This window comes from Choloepus didactylus, chromosome 4 (assembly GCF_015220235.1).
Source record: "Choloepus didactylus isolate mChoDid1 chromosome 4, mChoDid1.pri, whole genome shotgun sequence".
In the NCBI taxonomy this organism is placed as follows: domain Eukaryota; kingdom Metazoa; phylum Chordata; class Mammalia; order Pilosa; family Megalonychidae; genus Choloepus; species Choloepus didactylus.
The window spans coordinates 107636151-107658454 of NC_051310.1; the positions used below are offsets into that span (position 1 = coordinate 107636151).

The window sequence follows — 22304 nt, forward strand, 5'->3', positions numbered from 1 at the left end:
AGCAATATTAATCTCAGATAAAATAGACTTCAAATGCAGGGATGTTTTGAGAGACAAAGAAGGCCACTACATACTAATAAAAGGGGCAATTCAGCAAGAAGAAATAACAATCGTAAATGTCTATGCACCCAATCAAGGTGTCACAAAATACATGAGAGAAACATTGGCAAAACTAAAGGAAGCAATTGATGTTTCCACAATAATTGTGGGAGACTTCAACACATCACTCTCTCCTATAGATAGATCAACCAGACAGAAGACCAATAAGGAAATTGAAAACCTAAACAATCTGATAAATGAATTAGATTTAACAGACATCTACAGGACATTACATCCCAAATCACCAGGATACACATACTTTTCTAGTGCTCACGGAACTTTCTCCAGAATAGATCATATGCTGGGACATAAAACAAGCCTCAATAAATTTAAAAAGATTGAAATCATTCAAAGCACATTCTCTGACCACAATGGAATACAATTAGAAGTCAATAACCATCAGAGACTTAGAAAATTCACAAATACCTGGAGGTTAAACAACACACTCCTAAACAATCAGTGGGTTAAAGAAGAAATAGCAAGAGAAATTGCTAAATATATAGAGACGAATGAAAATGAGAACACAACATACCAAAACCTATGGGATGCAGCAAAAGCAGTGCTAAGGGGGAAATTTATAGCACTAAACGCATATATTAAAAAGGAAGAAAGAGCCAAAATCAAAGAACTAATGGATCAACTGAAGAAGCTAGAAAATGAACAGCAAACCAATCCTAAACCAAGTAGAAGAAAAGAAATAACAAGGATTAAAGCAGAAATAAATGACATAGAGAACAAAAAAACAATAGAAAGGATAAATATCACCAAAAGTTGGTTCTTTGAGAAGATCAACAAGATTGACAAGCCCCTAGCTAGACTGACAAAATCAAAAAGAGAGAAGACCCATATAAACAAAATAATGAATGAAAAAGGTGACATAACTGCAGATCCTGAAGAAATTAAAAAAATTATAAGAGGATATTATGAACAACTGTATGGCAACAAACTGGATAATGTAGAAGAAATGGACAATTTCCTGGAAACATATGAACAACCTAGACTGACCAGAGAAGAAATAGAAGACCTCAACCAACCCATCACAAGCAAAGAGATCCAATCAGTCATCAAAAATCTTCCCACAAATAAATGCCCAGGGCCAGATGGCTTCACAGGGGAATTCTACCAAACTTTCCAGAAAGAACTGACACCAATCTTACTCAAACTCTTTCAAAACATTGAAAAAAATGGAACAATACCTAACTCATTTTATGAAGCTAACATCAATCTAATACCAAAACCAGGCAAAGATGCTACAAAAAAGGAAAACTACCGGCCAATCTCCCTAATGAATATAGATGCAAAAATCCTCAACAAAATACTTGCAAATCGAATCCAAAGACACATTAAAAAAATCATACACCATGACCAAGTGGGGTTCATTCCAGGCATGCAAGGATGGTTCAACATCAGAAAAACAATCAATGTATTACAACACATTAAAAACTCGAAAGGGAAAAATCAATTGATCATCTCAATAGATGCTGAAAAAGCATTTGACAAAATCCAACATCCCTTTTTGATAAAAACACTTCAAAAGGTAGGAATTGAAGGAAACTTCCTCAACATGATAAAGAGCATATATGAAAAACCCACAGCCAGCATAGTACTCAATGGTGAGAGACTGAAAGCCTTCCCTCTAAGATCAGGAACAAGACAAGGATGCCCGCTGTCACCACTGTTATTCAACATTGTGCTGGAAGTGCTAGCCAGGGCAATCCGGCAAGACAAAGAAATAAAAGGCATCCAAATTGGAAAAGAAGAAGTAAAACTGTCATTGTTTGCAGATGATATGATCTTATATCTAGAAAACCCTGAGAAATCAACGATACACCTACTAGAGCTAATAAACAAATTTAGCAAAGTAGCGGGATACAAGATTAATGCACATAAGTCAGTAATGTTTCTATATGCTAGAAATGAACAAACTGAAGAGACACTCAAGAAAAAGATACCATTTTCAATAGCAACTAAAAAAATCAAGTACCTAGGAATCAACTTAACCAAAGATGTAAAAGACCTATACAAAGAAAACTACATAACTCTACTAACAGAAATGGAAGGGGACCTTAAAAGATGGAAAAATATTCCATGTTCATGGATAGGAAGGCTAAATGTCATTAAGATGTCAATTCTACCCAAACTCATCTACAGATTCAATGCAATCCCAATCAAAATTCCAACAACCTACTTTGCAGACTTGGAAAAGCTAGTTATCAAATTTATTTGGAAAGGGAAGATGCCTCGAATTGCTAAAGACACTCTAAAAAAGAAAAATGAAGTGGGAGGACTTACACTCCCTGACTTTGAAGCTTATTATAAAGCCACAGTTGCCAAGACAGCATGGTACTGGCACAAAGATAGACATATAGATCAATGGAATCGAATTGAGAATTCAGAGATAGACCCTCAGATCTATGGCCGACTGATCTTTGATAAGGCCCCCCAAAGTCACCGAACTGAGCCATAATGGTCTTTTCAACAAATGGGGCTGGGAGAGTTGGATATCCATATCCAAAAGAATGAAAGAGGACCCCTACCTCACCCCCTACACAAAAATTAACTCAAAATGGACCAAAGATCTCAATATAAAAGAAAGTACCATAAAACTCCTAGAAGATAATGTAGGAAAACATCTTCAAGACCTTGTATTAGGAGGCCACTTCCTAGACTTTACACCCAAAGCACAAGCAACAAAAGAGAAAATAGATAAATGGGAACTCCTCAAGCTTAGAAGTTTCTGCACCTCAAAGGAATTTCTCAAAAAGGTAAAGAGGCAGCCAACTCAATGGGAAAAAATTTTTGGAAACCATGTATCTGACAAAAGACTGATATCTTGCATATACAAAGAAATCCTACAACTCAATGACAATAGTACAGACAGCCCAATTATAAAATGGGCAAAAGATATGAAAAGACAGTTCTCTGAAGAGGAAATACAAATGACCAAGAAACACATGAAAAAATGTTCAGCTTCACTAGCTATTAGAGAGATGCAAATTAAGACCACAATGAGATACCATCTAACACCGGTTGGAATGGCTGCCATTAAACAAACAGGAAACTACAAATGCTGGAGGGGATGTGGAGAAATTGGAACTCTTATTCATTGTTGGTGGGACTGTATAATGGTTCAGCCACTCTGGAAGTCAGTCTGGCAGTTCCTTAGAAAACTAGATATAGAGCTACCATTCGATCCAGCGATTGCACTCCTCGGTATATACCCGGAAGATCGGAAAGCAGTGACACGAACAGATATCTGCACGCCAATGTTCATAGCAGCATTATTCACAATTGCCAAGAGATGGAAACAACCCAAATGTCCTTCAACAGATGAGTGGATAAATAAAATGTGGTATATACACACGATGGAATACTACGCGGCAGTAAGAAGGAACGATCTGGTGAAACATATGACAACATGGATGAACCTTGAAGACATAATGCTGAGCGAAATAAGCCAGGCACAAAAAGAGAAATATTATATGCTACCACTAATGTGAACTTTGAAAAATGTAAAACAAATGGTTTATAATGTAGAATGTAGGGGAACTAGCAGTAGAGAGCAATTAAGGAAGGGGGAACAATAATCCAGGAAGAACAGATAAGCTATTTAACGTTCTGGGGATGCCCAGAAATGACTATGGTCTGTTAATTTCTGATGGTTGTAGTAGGAACAAGTTCACTGAAATGTTGCTATATTATGTAACTTTCTTGGGGTAAAGTAGGAACATGTTGGAAGTTAAGCAGTTATCTTAGGTTAGTTGTCTTTTTCTTACTCCCTTGCTATGGTCTCTTTGAAATGCTCTTTTATTGTATGTTTGTTTTCTTTTTAACTTTTTTTTTCATACAGGTGATTTGAAAAAAGAAGGGAAATTTAAAAAAAAAAAAAAATAAAAAATAAAAACATTGGTAAAAAAAAAAAAAAAAAAAAAAAGATTAAAATCCATGATTTATTCTATACAGTTCTGTAGTCTTGAAATTTTTAAAATGAAATGGTATTCATGTATTGTATTATAATTTAATAGGACAAAAAGCAGAAAATAAATACATTTTATCATTATTCAATCCCAGATTAATTGATACAAATAAACATAAAATGACATGCAATAAACTGTGTTCAAACAACAAATAAAAATTTTTAAATGCATGGGACTATCAAAAACAATTTAACCTAAGACTAATGGGAGTTGTGTGATCTTATTCCTAATCTAGCAGTACCACCAAGTACCTACAAAGCTATAATGTAGTATAGCTTTAATATGTAGATATTAAAAAATATATGTAATATATAACAACAAATGTACAATCACACAAAAGAAAGAAGAGGTTATATTGTACAGTTGTATAAGGTATATTATATAATAGGGTATATATAATATGTTGTATAAGGTATATATTCGTAACATAGCTATGTTACAAAGTAGAGGAAAAAAAGTTATTATAATAACTCCTCTATGACCCATACTTTTCATCTGAAAGTGAAGGGACAGACACTAGTGAGGTCCAGAAAGTGTTTCAAGTAATTAAAAGCAGTAATGGCTAGTGATGAATGCACAACTATATGATGATGCTGTGAACAACTGATTGTACACTTTGGATGATTTTATTGTATGTGAATATATCTCAATAAAATTGCATTAAAAAAACAATAGTACTAAGCAGTAATGGTAACTCAATTTCTAATTTTTAATCAATAAAATAAAATAATATTCAAATAAAATTTCCCCTGTAAAACATGACAGTTTGAGAAATTCAATATGTGCATATTATGTGAGCATGCACCGTGGTTAGTGGAAAGAGAATAGAAATAATGATTATATAATTTTAAGTTTTTTCAACCATAGATATTTATTATTTAATATATACCATAAAGGCAGAAAGTCTAAGGAAATCTGATTTCTAAATTTAAAAAGTGGATGACTGTATGGTATGTGAACATATTTCAATAAAACTGAATTTTTTTAAAAAAAAAACAACCCTGCAATGTGTTACCACCACATACTCATTAGAATGGCCAAAATGAAAAAGACAAATAATATTGCATATTAGAAAGGATGTAGAATAACTGGAACACTCATGTACTACTGATGAATATGAACAGTTGGAAAAACTGTTTAGCAATATTAACTAGAGCTGAACATAAGCATATCTTATGAACAAGTGATTTTACTCTTAAATATACATATACACAGAAATTTATATCTATTTATATTTACATTTATATCTGTAAATTCACCAATACCATGGCAGCATTATTTGTAATAGCCCCAAACTGGAAAGTATCTAAATATCTATCAACTGTAGAATGGATGCTGAAATGCAGTATATTCACACAATGGTATAATATATATCAAGGAATGAACTAAAATATATGCAATGACATGAATAAATCTCACAAATAGAATGGTGAGGGAAAGAAGTTAGAGCCTCAAAACTAGAAAAACTAACCTATGATGGTAGAAGGATGACAGTAGCTATCTTTGGGGAGGAAAAGAAGGGTTAGTGTTTATTACATTGCATGAGGAGGACTTCTGGGTCTCTGTAATGTTCCATTTCTCGACTTGGGAACTGGTTAGACAGGCATATTCACTTAGTGAAAACTCAAACTCATCAAACTGTACACCCATGATTGTTGTTACTTATGCATATACACTTCAAATACAAAGTTTTCTTAAATAAATAGAGAATAAAGTTTATATTACTCCTCATATAAATGGAGATCAAGTTCTGGATTCTCTAGTCTGTTCCACTGACAATTCTCTACAAGTCACACACTGATTCTATTATAATGACTTTATAGTATATTCAAATATATGAGAAGGCAACACCCCACATTCCTTGCCTTCACCGTTATGGGGTTTGGGGATATTTTTTTTCTTTTTTTTCTTTTAATAGTTTTCTTAGTTGTTCTGTAGTAAAGCATTTCTTCTAACATATAAATATATAAAAATCATTTTTTCCAACTTAAACAAAAAGCTTGATGGAATTTTAACTGGAATTGCATTATTTATACATTAACTTTGGGAAAACTAACATATTTCTTATGAGGCCCTATTTTGATTTTAGGCTCAATAATTTTCACCAATTAAATGGTAGAAAATGATTGTATTGCCTGCATTGTATAAAGTAATTCATGTACTTAATAGAATGCTTATTTCACATAAACCAATTTAGTTATCTTAACTATACTGAGTAGATACAGAATTTAAAGGAATATGGCAATTATCTTGCCTACCCATAACTTATGTCAGATTTTGTTTGGTGTTAGTTTCTGCTTAATCTAAATAAATGTTATTTGAGTTAAACTTAAATGTCATTTGAAAAACAAAAGTTTGACTAAAGGTCAAGTGTCTTTAGATTCACATTTCTGACTAATAATGAAAAATTCACATTAAAGGAATCCTGTGAATTCTCACAGTAAATGTCTTAGCTCCAGAATGTTTAATTAAACTAAACTAAGCTTGGCACTAATTTACAACCATAAAATTAAATGTCTTATCAACTCATGAATTATTTCACAGTCACATAATTCCCCAACTTTTTAATCCATGATTTGCTCTCTTGAAACGAGTTGTTATGGGTATTTTAAAAATGGAAATTTATGTTCTCACAAACACTGGGGACTGACAGCTTGACATGCTGAGCCCTCTGTCTTGGGGTTTGGCCCTATGAAGCTTGTTACTGCAAAGGAGAGGCTAAACATGCTTATAATTATGCCTAAGAGTCTCCCCGAGTGCCTCTTTGTTGCTCAGATGTGGCCCTCTCTCTCTAACTAAGCCACCTTGGCAGGTGATCTCACTGCCCTCCCCCCTACATGGGATCTGACACCCAGCGGTGTAAATCTCCCTGGCAATGCAGGATATGACTCTCGGGGATGAATCTGGATCTGGCATTGTGGGATTAAGAACATCTTCTTGACTAAAAGGGGGATGTGAAATGAAATGAAATAAAGCTTCAGTGGCTGAGAGATTTCAAATGGAGTCAAGAGGTCACTCTGGTGGACATTCTTACACACTATATAGATAACACTTTTTAGGTTTTAATGCATTGGAATAGCTAGAAGTAATAGCCTGAAACTACCTAACTCCAACCCAGTAACCTCGACTCTTGAAGACAATTGTATAACTATGTAGCTTACAAGGGGTGACAGTGTGATTGTGAAAACCTTGTGGATCACACTCCCTTTATCCAGTATATAGATGGATGAGTAGATAAAAGGGGACAAAAACTAAATGAAAAATAGGGTGGGATGGGGGGGTATAATTTGGGTGTTCTTTCTTATTTTTATTTTTTATTCTTATTCTGATTCTTTCTGGTATAAGGAAAATGTTCAAAATTAGACTGGGGTGATGAATGCACAACTATACGATGGTACTGTGAACAGTTGATTGTAAACCATGGATGATTGTATGGTATGTGAATATATCTCAATAAAACTGAATTTTTAAAAAATTGAAATTTAAGATACTTGAACCTCAAAGATAAAAACTTAAAAATAACCTTTACTATACTTATAATTAAGTAAGTACTTTATCTCAACAGTTTTAACTTCCTAGGTTGTCTGACGTTTTCTAACTTGCACCTTAATGGCACCTATGCTCTTAACCATCACACTTTGTAACTTATCAGTGAAAGTCTTAGTCATCTGTTCAAAAGTAAATCATTAGTTGGATATTAAGCAAGAATGAAAACCAAGAAAGATGATTAATAGAAACAGAAGGCTAGTAACCTAAAAAGTTCTATTCAATGAAATTGTGGCTAAGGGGCGAGTGGTAAAAAAAACACACATGTAATTATCATTATGAAATAAACATTCATGATAATCTATAATCCACAAAAATAAAGAAACATTTCAAATAAAAGACATGCACTTCAGTTTCCTAACCCACACTAAGGAAAACAATATGGTAAACACTTTGAAAGAGTTCTCACCGTGATTCTCTTCATATCTAGCTGGCGCAGCTGCATCATATTCTGAAGGATGGTGTGTTTGTACCATGACTCTTGAGCTATTGGATTGCCATCAAAAGTGATGTCTGAGAGTGAAGTAGAGTCAGCAAGACAGGAAACACTCTCAAAACTGCAGGAGAGGCAGAAACCACTGAATTATTCTGAGGCCTCCAGATAGTATTTTCCTTTTAAAAATAAATTTTATCTCTTAGAACAACTTTAGATTTACAGAAAAGTTGAGTAATACCAAGTTCCCATATATTCCACACCGAGTTTCCCCTATTAACATCTTACATTACGATGGTAAACTTGTTAGAATCAATGAACCAATACTGGTACATTATTACTGAAGTCCATACTTCATTCAGATTTCCTTATTTACCTATTGTCCTTTTTCTGTTCCAGGATCCCATCCGGGATACCATGTTACCTTTAGTTGTCACATGTCTTCTTAGGCTTTTCTTCGCTATCACGGTTTCTCAGACTTTCCTTATTTTTGATGACCATGACAGTTTTGACAAATACCCATCAGCCATTTTGTAGCATGCCCCTTTACTGGGATTTTCTGATATTTTTCTCATGATTAGAATAGATTCAGGGTATATACTATTAACATGACTTATCACTGTTAATGTTAACTTTGATCACCTGGCTGAGGTAGTGTTAGGCTTCTGCATTCTAAAGTTACTCTTATTTTTCCCCCTTTCCATACTGAACCCTTTAGAAGGAAGTCACTACGTGCAGCCCACATTTAAGGAGTGAGAAGTTAATGCTCTCTCTCCTTGAGAGTGGAGTATCTACATAAAGCATTTGGAATTCTCCCTGGGAGGTTTGTTTTTTCCCTCCATTTATTTATTTATCAATAAATATCATTTAGTTATATTTATTTTATACCTTGAGTCATGATATTTATTTTATACCTTGAGTCATACTCCAATATTTCTTTGTTTATTTTTTTGTTCAAATTGTTCTAGCTTTGGCCATTGAGAGCTCTTTCAGTTGGCTCCTGTGTCTCTGACATATTCCATCAATGTAGTTTGTTGTGTGTGTGTGTGTGTGTGTTTGTGTGTGCAGCACTTCCTTATTTTCTGACACTCTAAGATGCTCTGGACTCATACATTTCCTGTCCCAATCTTAGAACCAGCCATTTCTCCAAGGAGCCCTGATTTCTTTTATTAGAGAATGAATTTAGAAACCAAAATCTGGATGCTAGGCTACCAAGATTTCATTTCTTTTAGGCCCTCTCAGCTGACAGAGTATATGAGCATACTAACACACATATATACATATATCTATAAATAGTTCTACAAGAAACCATCTGTCCATATTAGGCTAAACATGATTTCACACTGATGTTTCCAACTCTAATCAATTACCAAAGGGATTATTCTAACCTCATCCCAACATCTGCCATCCATCCATTTACATAATTGTTCATTTCCAGTATACATGTATAGCAGTATCAGAATTACTAACTTGTACCCTTGAGGTAAACAATTTTATCAACTAGAGTACAGTGATTATGTGTAATTCCTTCTGCATCTAGTTTTATGGGCTCACTAACTGTTACTTAGGTCAACACCTTTCCCCACCCCCACCCCTTCAGTGACATTTTTCCGTACATCTGAAACACAGGTGGATTCTCTTTTCACAGTCTGCATTATTTCCTACTTCCTGAGATCTTCCAACTCCCTAAGCGATTTTTAAAATTTGCATACTTTAAGGTTCAATCTTTGTGCTGTAAATTTCTATGGGGTTTGACGAATGAATAACGTCATGTATCCACCATTAAATTATCATACAGAAATTTTCATTGACTGAAAAAATCCCCTGTGCTTTACCTATTTAGTCCTTCTATCCTCCCCGCAAACTCCTTTCAACCACTGATCTTTTTACCGTCTCTATGGTTTTGCCTTTTCCCAGAATGTCTTATAATTGGAATCATAAGGAAGGTAAGCCTTTTCAGACTGACTTCTTTCACTTAGCAATATGCATTTAAGGTTCATCCATGTCTTTTTGTGGCTTGAGAACTCAATTCTTTTGATCGCTAAATAATATTCCATTGTATGGAAGTATCATAGTTTGTTTATCCATTCCTCCACTGAAAGACATCTTGGTTGCATCTAGCTTTTGGTGAGTATGAATAAACATTCATAGGCAGGTTTTGTGTGGACCTAAGTTTTCAACTTAATTGGGTAAATATCTGGGCACGAGTGCCAGACTATATATAATAAGACTATGCTTAGCTTTGTAAGAAATTACTAAACTGTCTTCCAAAGTGGCTGTAGCATGTTTACATCAGCTCCACATCTTTGCCAGAATTTGGTACTGTAAGTTTTTTGGATTTTAGCCATTCTATAATAGGTACGTAGTGATATCCCACTGTGTAAATTTGCAATTCCCTAATGACAAAAGATGTTGAATATTTTTCATATGCTTACTTCCCATCTGTATATCTTTTTTGTGTTTTCAGATCTTTTGTCCATTTTTAATTGGGTTACTTGTTTTCTTGTTGCTGAGTTTTAAGAGTTCTTTGTATATTATGGATATGAGTCTTTTTATCAGATGTGTTTGGCAAGTATTTCTCCCAGTCTGTAGTTTGTCTTTTCATTCTCTTAACAGTGTCTTTTGCAGAGCAGAAGTTTTAAATTTTATCCAACTTATCAATTTGTCCTTTCATGGATTGTGCTTTGGGTAGTAACCAAAAATGCACTGCCAAATATAAGGGTCATATAGATTTTCTCCTCCAAATTTTATAGTGTTCTTTTAAAAGTTTTATAGTTTGTGTTTTGCATTTATTCCAAATAAACTTTAAAATAGGTTTGTCAAAATCTACCAAATAGTTTGCTGGGATTTTGACTGGAACTTTCCATTTTTAAAGAAGGGAATAACTATTTTCTAAATTATACCCCAGAATAACTTGGTAAAGTTCATATTAAATTACAGTCATTCCCATTCAACTAATAATAATAATTAGTGTAACACTTAGACCTAAAAGTATTTTATTTATTCAGGCACTATATTGAAAACCCTTTCTCCCTGTGCTAAGAAAAACTAGAGTACATGCAATTTTTATGGTATAGAAAACAAACAACCTATGTGTGGACAATTAAGGTTGAGAGAAAATCTGTAGCAAGAATACAGTTCACTATGTTTTGTACTGTCATATTTAAATATTTCTTTTGTTATGTTTTCCTCCCATTCAAGGTAAAGAGATATGCAGGTTTTAATTATTTTAACTCAGGGTTTATCTTTACCCATCTAAATGGTAAATCTTACACTGTATATGCACATGGTAGGTTTTGAGACATAATTTAGATAATTATGTGAAGACATTTTTTAAAAAGGCAAATATATCTAAGCAAAAATTTGAATTCATAAATTTGAACTTACTAATCATTTCAAGTGTAAGTAAACTTGAACAAACGTAATTTTTTTCCCAACTAGCATAAATGAAATTTGCTTTTCATCAATGTAAAAATCATGAACAGTTTCAGGTGTTTGAGACAGCTGTTTAAGAGATGATTCCCTCCCTCTCCCATAACTGTTTACAAAAAGCTTAAATCAAATAAAATGAGTTTGATAATTTCAAAATTGAAATGCAAGGCAAAGTTTTATTTCTTCTACATTGTTAAGTGAACTAACTCATCACCTTCTCTCCACAAATATGCTTCTCTGTATATTTCCTACCTGATAAATGGCATCATCATCAGGACAGTTGCCACTCTCAAACAACCCCTGACTCAAAAGTTGCTGACTGAGAATGGGAACTATGAAGAGTCATCAAGAGACTTTAAACAGGGGGGCTTAATTGTATTTTAATGTGATTAGAATTATGTTTTAGAAAAATCACAATTTAGTAACATCATGAAGGATATAAAGGAAAGAAAAGAGGTAAGAGTGAAAAGCTAGCTATAAAGTATATTGCAGTAATTGAAGCGAAAATTGTAAAGCCGTTAACATATTTAAAACTATGGTAGTAGCAGTGAGTATACAGTGGAGGGGATGGGTTCTATGGAAATTTAGAGTGTAGCACCCAAGAATGATGTGAGTGGTGGTTACAAGGGTGCACACTTTGTCAAAATTCATTTGAGCCCTCCACGTAAAAAGGGTGTATTTTATTACATATAAATTATATCTTAAAAATTGATTTACTGAGAAAATTTAAATTTTAAAAAATACATATTTAACAGATCATCTTTTCATCTATGAGGTCTCCTTTATCTGGAAGAATATGTTACACTGGTGGCCAATGTCTATTAGGGCATGTTTCAAAAATGCTTTTATTAAATCTTCCTTCAACTGTCATAGGATGGACTTACTAATTTCAAGCTTGAGATATTAACTAACGTGAGGAGCAAAGGTGACAGAGCCAGTAGATGCTCTACGTTGAAGAGCATTTTCCTTCACTGGCCCAGCATATATGAACAGAATTAAGCTGTAAACTTCTTCAGGGCCAGAAATGTGCTGTGACCACTACCCCAACACCTAACAGAGTAGCTAGAATTTAATAAGTGTGCAATGAAGTTTTGGTGAATGAATATGATGTCAACTGAGATAATTCCAAAGGGCTCATCCTTGATTTAAAAAAAAAAATCAATAGGTGAATTTTCTCAACACTATTATTGAAATTAATGTTTAAAAGATACAAGATTCCAAGAATCATTATTACCTGATATCTGTCACTAGCCAAGTAAATGCACTGAAAAGTGGAAGTAATATGTTCAGAAGCACAGAGAAGCTGGTAGAGCTTCATTTTATTGTAAACACATTCTTATTTTATTGTAATTTACTATTAATTTACAAGTTAGACTGCAGAGACTATGGCTTGTTTCTTATTGCTAAGAATAATTTTAAACTAAAATGACTGTAACTGGTCCCAGACCTACCTTTCAAGTATACCTTTGGGGAATGGAAATAATCTAAGAATTAATAATCTAAGAATTACTAAATGGATGACATCACATGCAAAAATAAACAGTATTTTCATTGACTTCAAATACAAAGCATTTTTGTGGGTATAGATGAAAATAGTTTGCCCCATGAATGGTAATTGTGAAGCACTTTGGAGCTCTAAAAGCCCTGTAGATGCCCATGTAGTCTATGTATGTACCTCAAGCACACCATAAAGAGGCACTAGGAATGGGGAAATCATTGCACTCCTCAGCAGGTACTATCCTGGCAGCCACTCCCAGATCTGCTGCTGGTGTTGAAACCCAGACTAAAGTCTTTTTGCTTTGAAAAGTGTTATTAAAGCAAAGACAAATCTACATTTTGTCCAGAAGATTCTTCACAAAATTTAATTTCCATCTGTAAGGTATTTTACCAATAAACATGCCAGACATTCCTAGAAATGTATGGACAAAGTGCTTATGATTCTAAAGACATTCTCTAACCAAATAAAGCAATACCTTTTAAAGTACAAATACAGGCTAATGGAGAACTATATCCTATCTAACCAAAGAAAATCAACATCAGATTATTTAAAAAAAAAAATAAGAACAAAAAAACTCAAACTAGAACAGTAAGTTATAGTGGAGTAGGGGCATTTAAGAACAGTGTCTACCCCAACTTAGTTGCTTGTCTTTTCAGAGTACCAAGAATGGAAAAGCTTTGGTCCAAAGGCTGACATTTAACTCATAATTTGACTTTAATCTTTTTCCAGATTACTCATACATTTGTTCTTCCCTTTGTAGTCTCCTCCCAATGCCACATCTGTTTCCTATCTGCTAGAGAACCTATGAAGTAATGATCTGTCCCCACTGACCAAAACTACATCTCAGGAAAAGAAAATATTTTGGACCATATTATGCTTACTTAATACAATACAGAGAAATAAAGTTCCCATAAATGCATGTCTACTACATAGAGATTTAATTAACATTTCCCATGTTATCAGTCATATTCCTCCAATTAGGAAGTTTCTCCCCAAGTTAGGTACTTTACAAAAAGGGTTTTTACTGTTTCATAACAATAAGGTATCATGTATTCTGAAATCCTAACAAAATGCTCATATTTTATATTTATCAGTGAGAATTTTACTGAATTGTTACTGTGTGTCTCGCAAGCTGAAGTGAAATGGAAAAGGAGAGTAAATCACCAAGCATGCTCACAAGGACTGAAACAACTAACACACACAAAATAACTAGAAAGATCTAAAAGACAATATATAATTAGGTATTAAAGACTGAAGCACAGCAAAAGAAAATAGCACATAATGCAGGTGTTTGTATTTCTGGTAGAATGATGAACTAAGTTTGTGGACCAAGGCTCCTGCTGAAAATAACTAAAATTGCAGGATAAGATATATTTTTAAACCTTCTCAAATGCATCCATAATCTGCTAAAACATAAGGAATACACAGGCAAAAAATAAATAAATAAAAGAAAAAGAAAAAGAAAAACATGGGTAAAGGTGGGAACCCAATAAGTTTAGAACATTGAAACTGATCTTTTTGCTGTAAGGGCATTTACCGAACCCAATTAATCTGAGCTTTGGTTTCCATGGTCTTCAAGGCAGGGGACAGAAGACAAATACCCGGGACCACCCAAGTTGGAAAGTCTAACTAGAGGCACCCCACCCCATAAATCTGGGACCCCAAAGACTACACCCTCAATATAATGGTGAATTGTTATAAAATTCCCTACCCTGCACCTCAGAAATATTGCCTATCTCAATTATTGGAGCTAACTAAGAGAGAAGGAAAATTCTTCTCTGATTACTTATAACCACAAACCACAATTTTCAACCTGAACCCACACTAAATGGGTGGTCTAAAATATTTCAAGAGGAGAATTTTTTTTTTAAAGAGGTTCAAGGCTGGTCATGCCTATAGGCATCTGACAGAAACGAATGAAATCTATGGAGGAACATGCCTTCGTTTAAGACCCCAAAGAATTCTCAAAGATACAGTGTCAAAAAAAAAAAAAAAAAAAGAAGAAGAAGAAGAAGAAGAGCTCACAGTTCAAAAGTCACAGAATACACAAGGAAATAACACATAAGGAAATGGGACAATCTAATAGCCAGCAGAAACAACAGGTGGCATAATCAGACTGGCTTAGACTTCAGATAATGGGATGATGAAATACCGAACATAAAAGAAAACTATCATATATTTCAATAAATAAAAAGAGGCTTGGAAATATGAGTAAAGTCTAAGAAGATCTGAAAAGAAACAGAACTTCTAGAAATAAAAATTAAAAAAAAAATTCAAAGGCAGTGGATGGAGACATTTATCCTGCCTTTCCTGCACAAACTATTCTTCAGAGTAACCAAGTAGGTAACAAAAGTTCTTATTTATGGAACAATTATAGTGGAAGGAAGGAAGGAAGGAAGGAGGGGAGGGAGGGAGGGAGGAAGGGGAAAATAAAGAATGATAGAATATCTCCACCCATGATATAATGGATCCAGACATCATTATCTGCCATAGGTGAAAAGATGATGGGAACTTTATTAAAAAGCAACTAAACTCAATCATCAGTTTTAACAACTTGAAAAGAGAGACAACTATACATTATGTGTCTTTTAACATGATACAATAGGAAACAAAACCCCACCTATGAAATATTCTTGCCAAAAACTGGCAAGCTAATCCAACCTCTAAATCTACTGGTTTACAAGAAATTCAGGAGATAGCAAAAGATGTTAAACAATATCATGCAGAAGCAATTTAAAAAAAGACCACAATGTACAAGAACTGTCATTACAACTTTATTCATAATAGCCCCAAGCCAGGAATAACCCAAATTTTCATTAACCAGAGAATGGACAATTGATGGTATATTCATATAATGAAATACTATCAACAATAAAAAAATAAAGAACATACTACTATACACAACATGAATGAATATCAGAAGACATAATGTTGAGTGAAAGATGTAGACCCAGAAAAGTATATGCTAGATAATTCAGTTTATAGAAGTGCAAGAATAGGCAAAACTAAACTATGGTGATAGAAGTCAGGACTTCTATCTGAGAAGTTATCTTGAGAGGGGTATTGGCTGTGATGGTACAAAAAAGAATATTCAGGGATGCTGGAAATATTCTTTATCTTGTTTTGAATATGATTACACAGGAGCATAATAGGTAAAAAGAAAAATATCCACTGGGCATAACTATAAGAGGTCAGATCAATGGTGATTACAGATAAACCATTGTAATAGAGCAATGGTGATATGGGACAGATGAATGATTTAAGGAGTAAGAGGAAAGAAACAGGAAATGAAGATGTTGAGTGTAAACTACTTTTTGAGAAGTATGGTTATAGTAAGAGGAAAGAGGAAAAAAAGGAGCCTACAAGACGAAATGGGAGAGAAAAGTTTAAATAAAAAGGAAGAAAAAATATGTATTGAAAAGTTGAAGATGTAGGAGAAAGTTACTGGATAATCTGAATTTATTGAGAAGGTAGAAGAATTGGGCTTAACATGAGAGATACCCTCTATAAGAGCCCTCTATTATTATGCATGCACATCAGGAAAGGAGGATACACATAAGTCAAGAAGGATACACATACTATTTGTGATTTTCCCTGATTGTGAGAATGTGACTTTTTTTCTGTTTAGCTATGTTTCATATACATTCTACAATGAACATGGATCATATAGGTAATCAAAAAATTAAAACTCTAAAAACTTTCCTTCATAATCCCTAGCAAATTTCTTCTATGCTCCCCTGGTGTTTTAAACATGTCTAAAACCTCAATTATTACACTGTATTGTAATAATCTTTCCCCCATTGGACCATGAAATCCTTAAGTGAAAGAACTATGTCCTTTCAGTTTTATGATTCCCTGGTGCATGCCATGGTGCTTAGCAGATATTCAAACATAATTGTGGAGTAGAACTATAAATACAACTGATTAATTTGATGGATATAATTTTTGAGATACAGTAACCAAGTCCATGAAAGGTGGAGAGACTATGAACAGTTATAGAGAGGAGGCAGGGCATGCAAAATTTGAAGAAGAACAAAAGCAAAGGCTTCAGATCAGTTATTTATTGCTGCAAAATAAACCACTCCAAAATTAGGTGACTTAAAACAGTAATAATCATTTATTTTGCTCATGAATCTGCAATTTTGCACAGGCAAGACACACAGCTTGTCTCTATTCTACACACTGTCAGCTCAATGGCTCAATGGAGCACTGGAGGATTTACTTTCAAGGTGGCTTATACATATGGCTTGCAGGTTGATGCTGGCTGTTAGCTGGGAGCTTAGCCAAGGGTTGTGGACCAGGGAACTTGATTCCTCTCCATGGCCTGCTTAGGCTTCCTTACAACATGGTGGCTAGTTTCCAAGAATTAGTATTCCATGAGAACAAGACAGGAGTACATGGCATCTTTATGATCTAGCTTTGGAAACTGCTTGGTGTTATTCTACTGGTTGAGGAGGCTACAGAGGCCTGCCAAAGATCAAGTGGAGGGAACACAGACTGTTACTTGATGGGGGAGTAGCAAGTTTCTAGAATCTAAAATACAATCTGCCACAGACATACAGATGAAAATGAATATGAAGTTCCTTACTGGAACAGAGGTGACTGTAGGGAATAGTGAGAAAAGAAACAATTTATAGAGTGGCATCAGAATAAGAAGGGCCTGAAGAGCCAATAAGGTGGTAATTCAGCAACTCAAGAAACCATGAACCTTTCACACTCCTGAGCAACTTCATCTATATTATCAGAGCTACTGAATAAAAATGCAAAACTGCATACTTGGTTCATATAAATTTGTGTCATCAAACTTCAAATTCATTCTCTACCAATCTTCTTTTGCCTGCTCACACTCACTCTGCTCAAATATGAAATCTTCCCTTCTATAACCAGTGTCCATGTTTACTTGCCTGAAAAGACAGAATGAGTCCCCCCAATGTAACTTGTCAAAATGTCTGATTCTGAATCTGTTTTCTGTAAATGACCAAGTTAAGCAGAAGTGAGCATATTCATTCCAAAACAAATCTTAATTCTTTTCTAAATTTCACAAGTGTGCAAGTTTAAATCTTGACTTCTTAATTATATCATTAGCATCAAGCAAGCAAGAACTATGCCTAACACCTCTTTTAGACTAAATTGGGCAAACTTTGGCATTTAATAGGCATTCATTATTTTAAATTAATATTAATTTACTATGGTAAGAAAGACTAAAACATTGCCTCCCCTCCTCCCCAATACATACACACACACACCTACTCTTTCCTTTTAAATTTTCTTTCACTTTTCTGCTTCTTGGTTTTGGTGATCCATAACAAGTAATCATCTATGTGGATACATATTCATTATTAGTCACTAGATTATTTTTAGTGCACTGAAGTAGTAGGTGTTCTTAGCAACTAAATGGTTCTAGAGAATCTAAAGATATCTTCTAATAATAAGCCATACTTTTTTTGTCACAAAGCAAACATAGTTAAGACAAATGTTTTTTCATGTCCATGAAAAAGATCTCCAAATTTCCTTTGAGGAAAATATTAAAATAGTTAACCCTTCATCAATGTTTAATAGGTTACAGAGACTTGAGTATTTATTTGGGTGGTACCAAGAGAAATAGATCGAAGACTGTGGATATAAACAGAAACAAAAATAAAATGAAAAAGGAGGAGACAGAGACATAAAGAGATAAACAGAATAGGAGAAAAATGTTAAACTTTCTCTTTACACATCTTTGTTACTACAATGACAACAATTCAATAAAGAGAATATCTATTATGTCTGTTACACACCTCACTGACAGAAGACACAAACATGGAGTCAAGTGTCTCAGAGTAGCAGGTAACAATTCTATTAGCTTTCTCCAGGCTACAGTGATCATTTCATAATAGCAAAAAGCTGAAACAGCAACACTCAGTCTCAGGTGATTCCCCATGACCCTAATTACTAACAGTGGCTTTCAAGGCATGGTGATGGTCCTGTAAAGCTAATTTGTAACAGTGAAACCAAAGTAAAAGTTATAAAGTTTTAAATTTGACACATTTCCTCTCACTGAATTAATATACAAATATAAGTTAGTCTTATCAGATTTACAACAGAAAATAATAAGAAAGGATTTTTGTGGTCTTAGAATATGAAAAGGATAATTTTAAAAGGCATACCCAGTTTAGCCACTTCCAATGTTTATATTGTTTACTTAAACTGTCTATAAAGCAAGTCAAACAATGTTTCCATCATAGACACCTAAATTCAGTACTGTGTAGAGTAAGCTTCTCTCCAGGAAAACAACAGCAACCTGATGTAGGCATTTGCTGATTTCCAGGGTATAAATATGCCCAACATGGCTGATTTCAAGCTACCAAGATAATGTCACAGAACTGAAGAGATGCAGTGATTGGCAAGTCTACAGAACCAATATAAGCTGGCTCCACAGTATACCAGACTAAATGCCTCTTCTATGATTAATAGAAGGACAGCTATTATTCTATCATGAAGCAATTTTGTTGTTCAGAAGAACTTCCTTTTGTTGATAGTTTTACTCAGTATTTTTTTTGAACACTTTATTGAAGTATAATATCCATACTGAAAAATGCACAAATAATAAGTGTTCAGATCAATGATTTTTCACAAACTGAACATAACAACGTAACCAGTACTCAGAAGAAGAAATAAAACATTACCAATACCCAAATGCCCCACCCCTTGGATCCTCTCCAAGTCATTACCCATCTCAAGGGTAATCACTCTCCTGATTCCAACACTAAAGATAAGTTTTGCACATTTTTGAGCTTTCTAAAATACTGTAAACTATATTTATATATAAATGGAATCAGAAATATGCACTTGTTTGCATCTGGATTTTTTTTTGCTTAATATTATCTTTTGTGAGAGTCATCCATGTTGGTAGTATTCTATTATATGAAAATAGCATAATTTACTTTCTCTGTTCTACTGTTGGAAGATGTTAGGTTTATTTGCAGCTTGTGGCTATTATAAATAGTGCAACTAAGGACGTTCAGATAAACATATTAAACATTTCTGAGGCATATATCCCTAGAAATAGAATTGCCGAGTCATACGGTATGCATATGCTTAGTTTTAATAAGAAACTGACAAACTGTTTAACAAAATGATTATATCGATTTACATTTCCACTAGCATATATGAGACTTCCAGTCTCTCAACATTTTCATCAATACTTAGAATTACACAGCAGACACTGCTACATTGTACAATCTTGCCGTTTTTAAATATTAATCCTTCTATATTACAGTAGCTTCTAATCCTGGCTTGGTATCAGAATCAGTTGTAGAGCTTGCTAAAAAATACAAATACTTAAAACCCATCCAGATCTAAATCAGAAAAACTATAATTCCTTAAAGCTCTACAGGTAGAATCAATGTAGAACCTGGGTTTGGGAACCACTGTCCAAAACAGATTTCTAACACAAACCTCATAATTCCTTGTTAATATGAAGAAAAGATTCACAATTATAAGGAGAAAGATGATTTCTCTAAAGGTACATTATAATATACTAGGCCCATGTACACAAAGATAGATTGTACAAAAATGTATAATACAGAATTGCTTGGAATAACAAAAAATAGCAAACTATCAAAATGACCATGAATAAGAAATTCATTAAATAAATTAAAATTAATCTGTATAATGAAATTTAATGTGGCCATTAAAAAGAATGAGGTAGATATACACATAGGGCTGATATTCACCTGGTATAACTAGGTATACTGGTTAAAATTTTGAGTATTTCCATTCCACCTGGTAAAAAGGCCAATGCCTCCAAGGTACCTCGGTGCTCCTTCTCATTGCCCTAGCCACCCCGGACCCAGCTGTTTTGACAACTAAGAGATTAACCATTAGAACAGCAGTCTTCTCCTTAGCTGGTTCTTCTTGCCTTCCTTTATTTCCTCTTCCAACTATAAGCAATATGTAATCATTGAGGAAAGTTGGAGAAGTATAAGATCAAAAATAGATCATATGAAATCTTACCTCCTAAAGATACAGTATATATGTTTTAAACAAAATGTAGATGTTATATGACAATAGTTTGGTATACTGCTTCTTTTCACCAACATTTGGTAAAGCATTTGGTTCACCAACACATTTCCACGTCATTGAATATTTTTAATTACTATTTAATGAATGCATAATATTTCAGTGTTTGGGAAATGTCATGATTTATTTAACTTGTTGAGTTCTAGTCATCTATGGAAGAAACCTAATATATTACAATTATAAGAATTACTGTGTATGGGAACTAAACCTTGAAAGAGATTTTGCTTGTGGTAAAAGATTTTTGGAAATATAATGTTTTGTTGGCAAAAACAGAATTACTGAATTACATATAAGCAGGTACATTCGGTCTTGGCATAATAATAAAAGACATAGGGATAAGAAAGAATAAACTGGGCAGTTTTAACCTTATTTCAAAGGAGGAATTGGAGTAAAGTTTGGAAGGCATTTGTGCCGAGAAAAATGAAATCATTTGGATGAAGGGTGGGGGTAGAATATCCTGAGCCTGTGTACTTAAACACTTCCAGGTATAGTGCCTGTATACTTTTTCTCCCTCTGGCATGTTCATGACCAGCATAAACAAAAGTAGTATAAAATGTGGAGACTTAATCCTTGCTTCCTTTCCATTCAACCCACTGTATAGAGTAAACCATAGATTAAAAGACAGTGGCGCATACTCTGTTAATTTTCATGATTTGACTCAGGTTATCTGTGATCCAGCATCATTGATTACTCTTGCTGTCCTTTGCTGCCTTCGAAGAAACTACCAGAGGAGGCAAGATAGACTTGGGAATCACTATAACTATGCCACCATTGTTGGACACTTACATTGTTTGCATTTTGAGCTGTTATAAAAAAATTTCTGTGATGAGCATCCTTGCAGATAAACCTTTTTAAGTATTCTTAGATTGATCCCCATATTCTTATCTCTCACTTTCTTCTTTTTCCAAATCATGAACTGACAAAGGTATCTAAATCGTATAAAAATGGCAGTTATTATGCGGAAATTACATTAAATTTCATTTGTTGCATGAACCAGACAGAAAGTCTGTCAGGAAGATTTCAGTGTGAAACTGGTGAATATAGAATTATTTCCCCTAAGGTATCATCATAACATTGAATATTTACCATAGTACTTTTGACCTTCCCAATGAATTTTTAATATAATAGCATAATGCAGAGACTGATCAGGTATCAAATTATCTTTAAGTGGAAAACTAAACACCAAATCCCAGAAAGCTATCTCTTGAGCATGCCTGTTCATGCTGTCATGGACAGCAAATGCAGTATGGGAAAAAAC

General features: G+C 34.0%; 1 protein-coding gene across 2 annotated transcripts in view; it reads right to left on the bottom strand.

Moving 5' to 3' along the window:
- Positions 1 to 22304, bottom strand: part of LRRC49 (leucine rich repeat containing 49) — a 256724-nt gene that overhangs the window by 139784 nt on the left and 94636 nt on the right. For both annotated transcript variants that reach the window (XM_037833528.1, XM_037833529.1), the window contains exon 9: positions 8032 to 8179. In XM_037833528.1, the coding sequence (XP_037689456.1) occupies positions 8032 to 8179 (148 nt within the window). The remainder of the gene's footprint in view (positions 1 to 8031; positions 8180 to 22304) is intronic.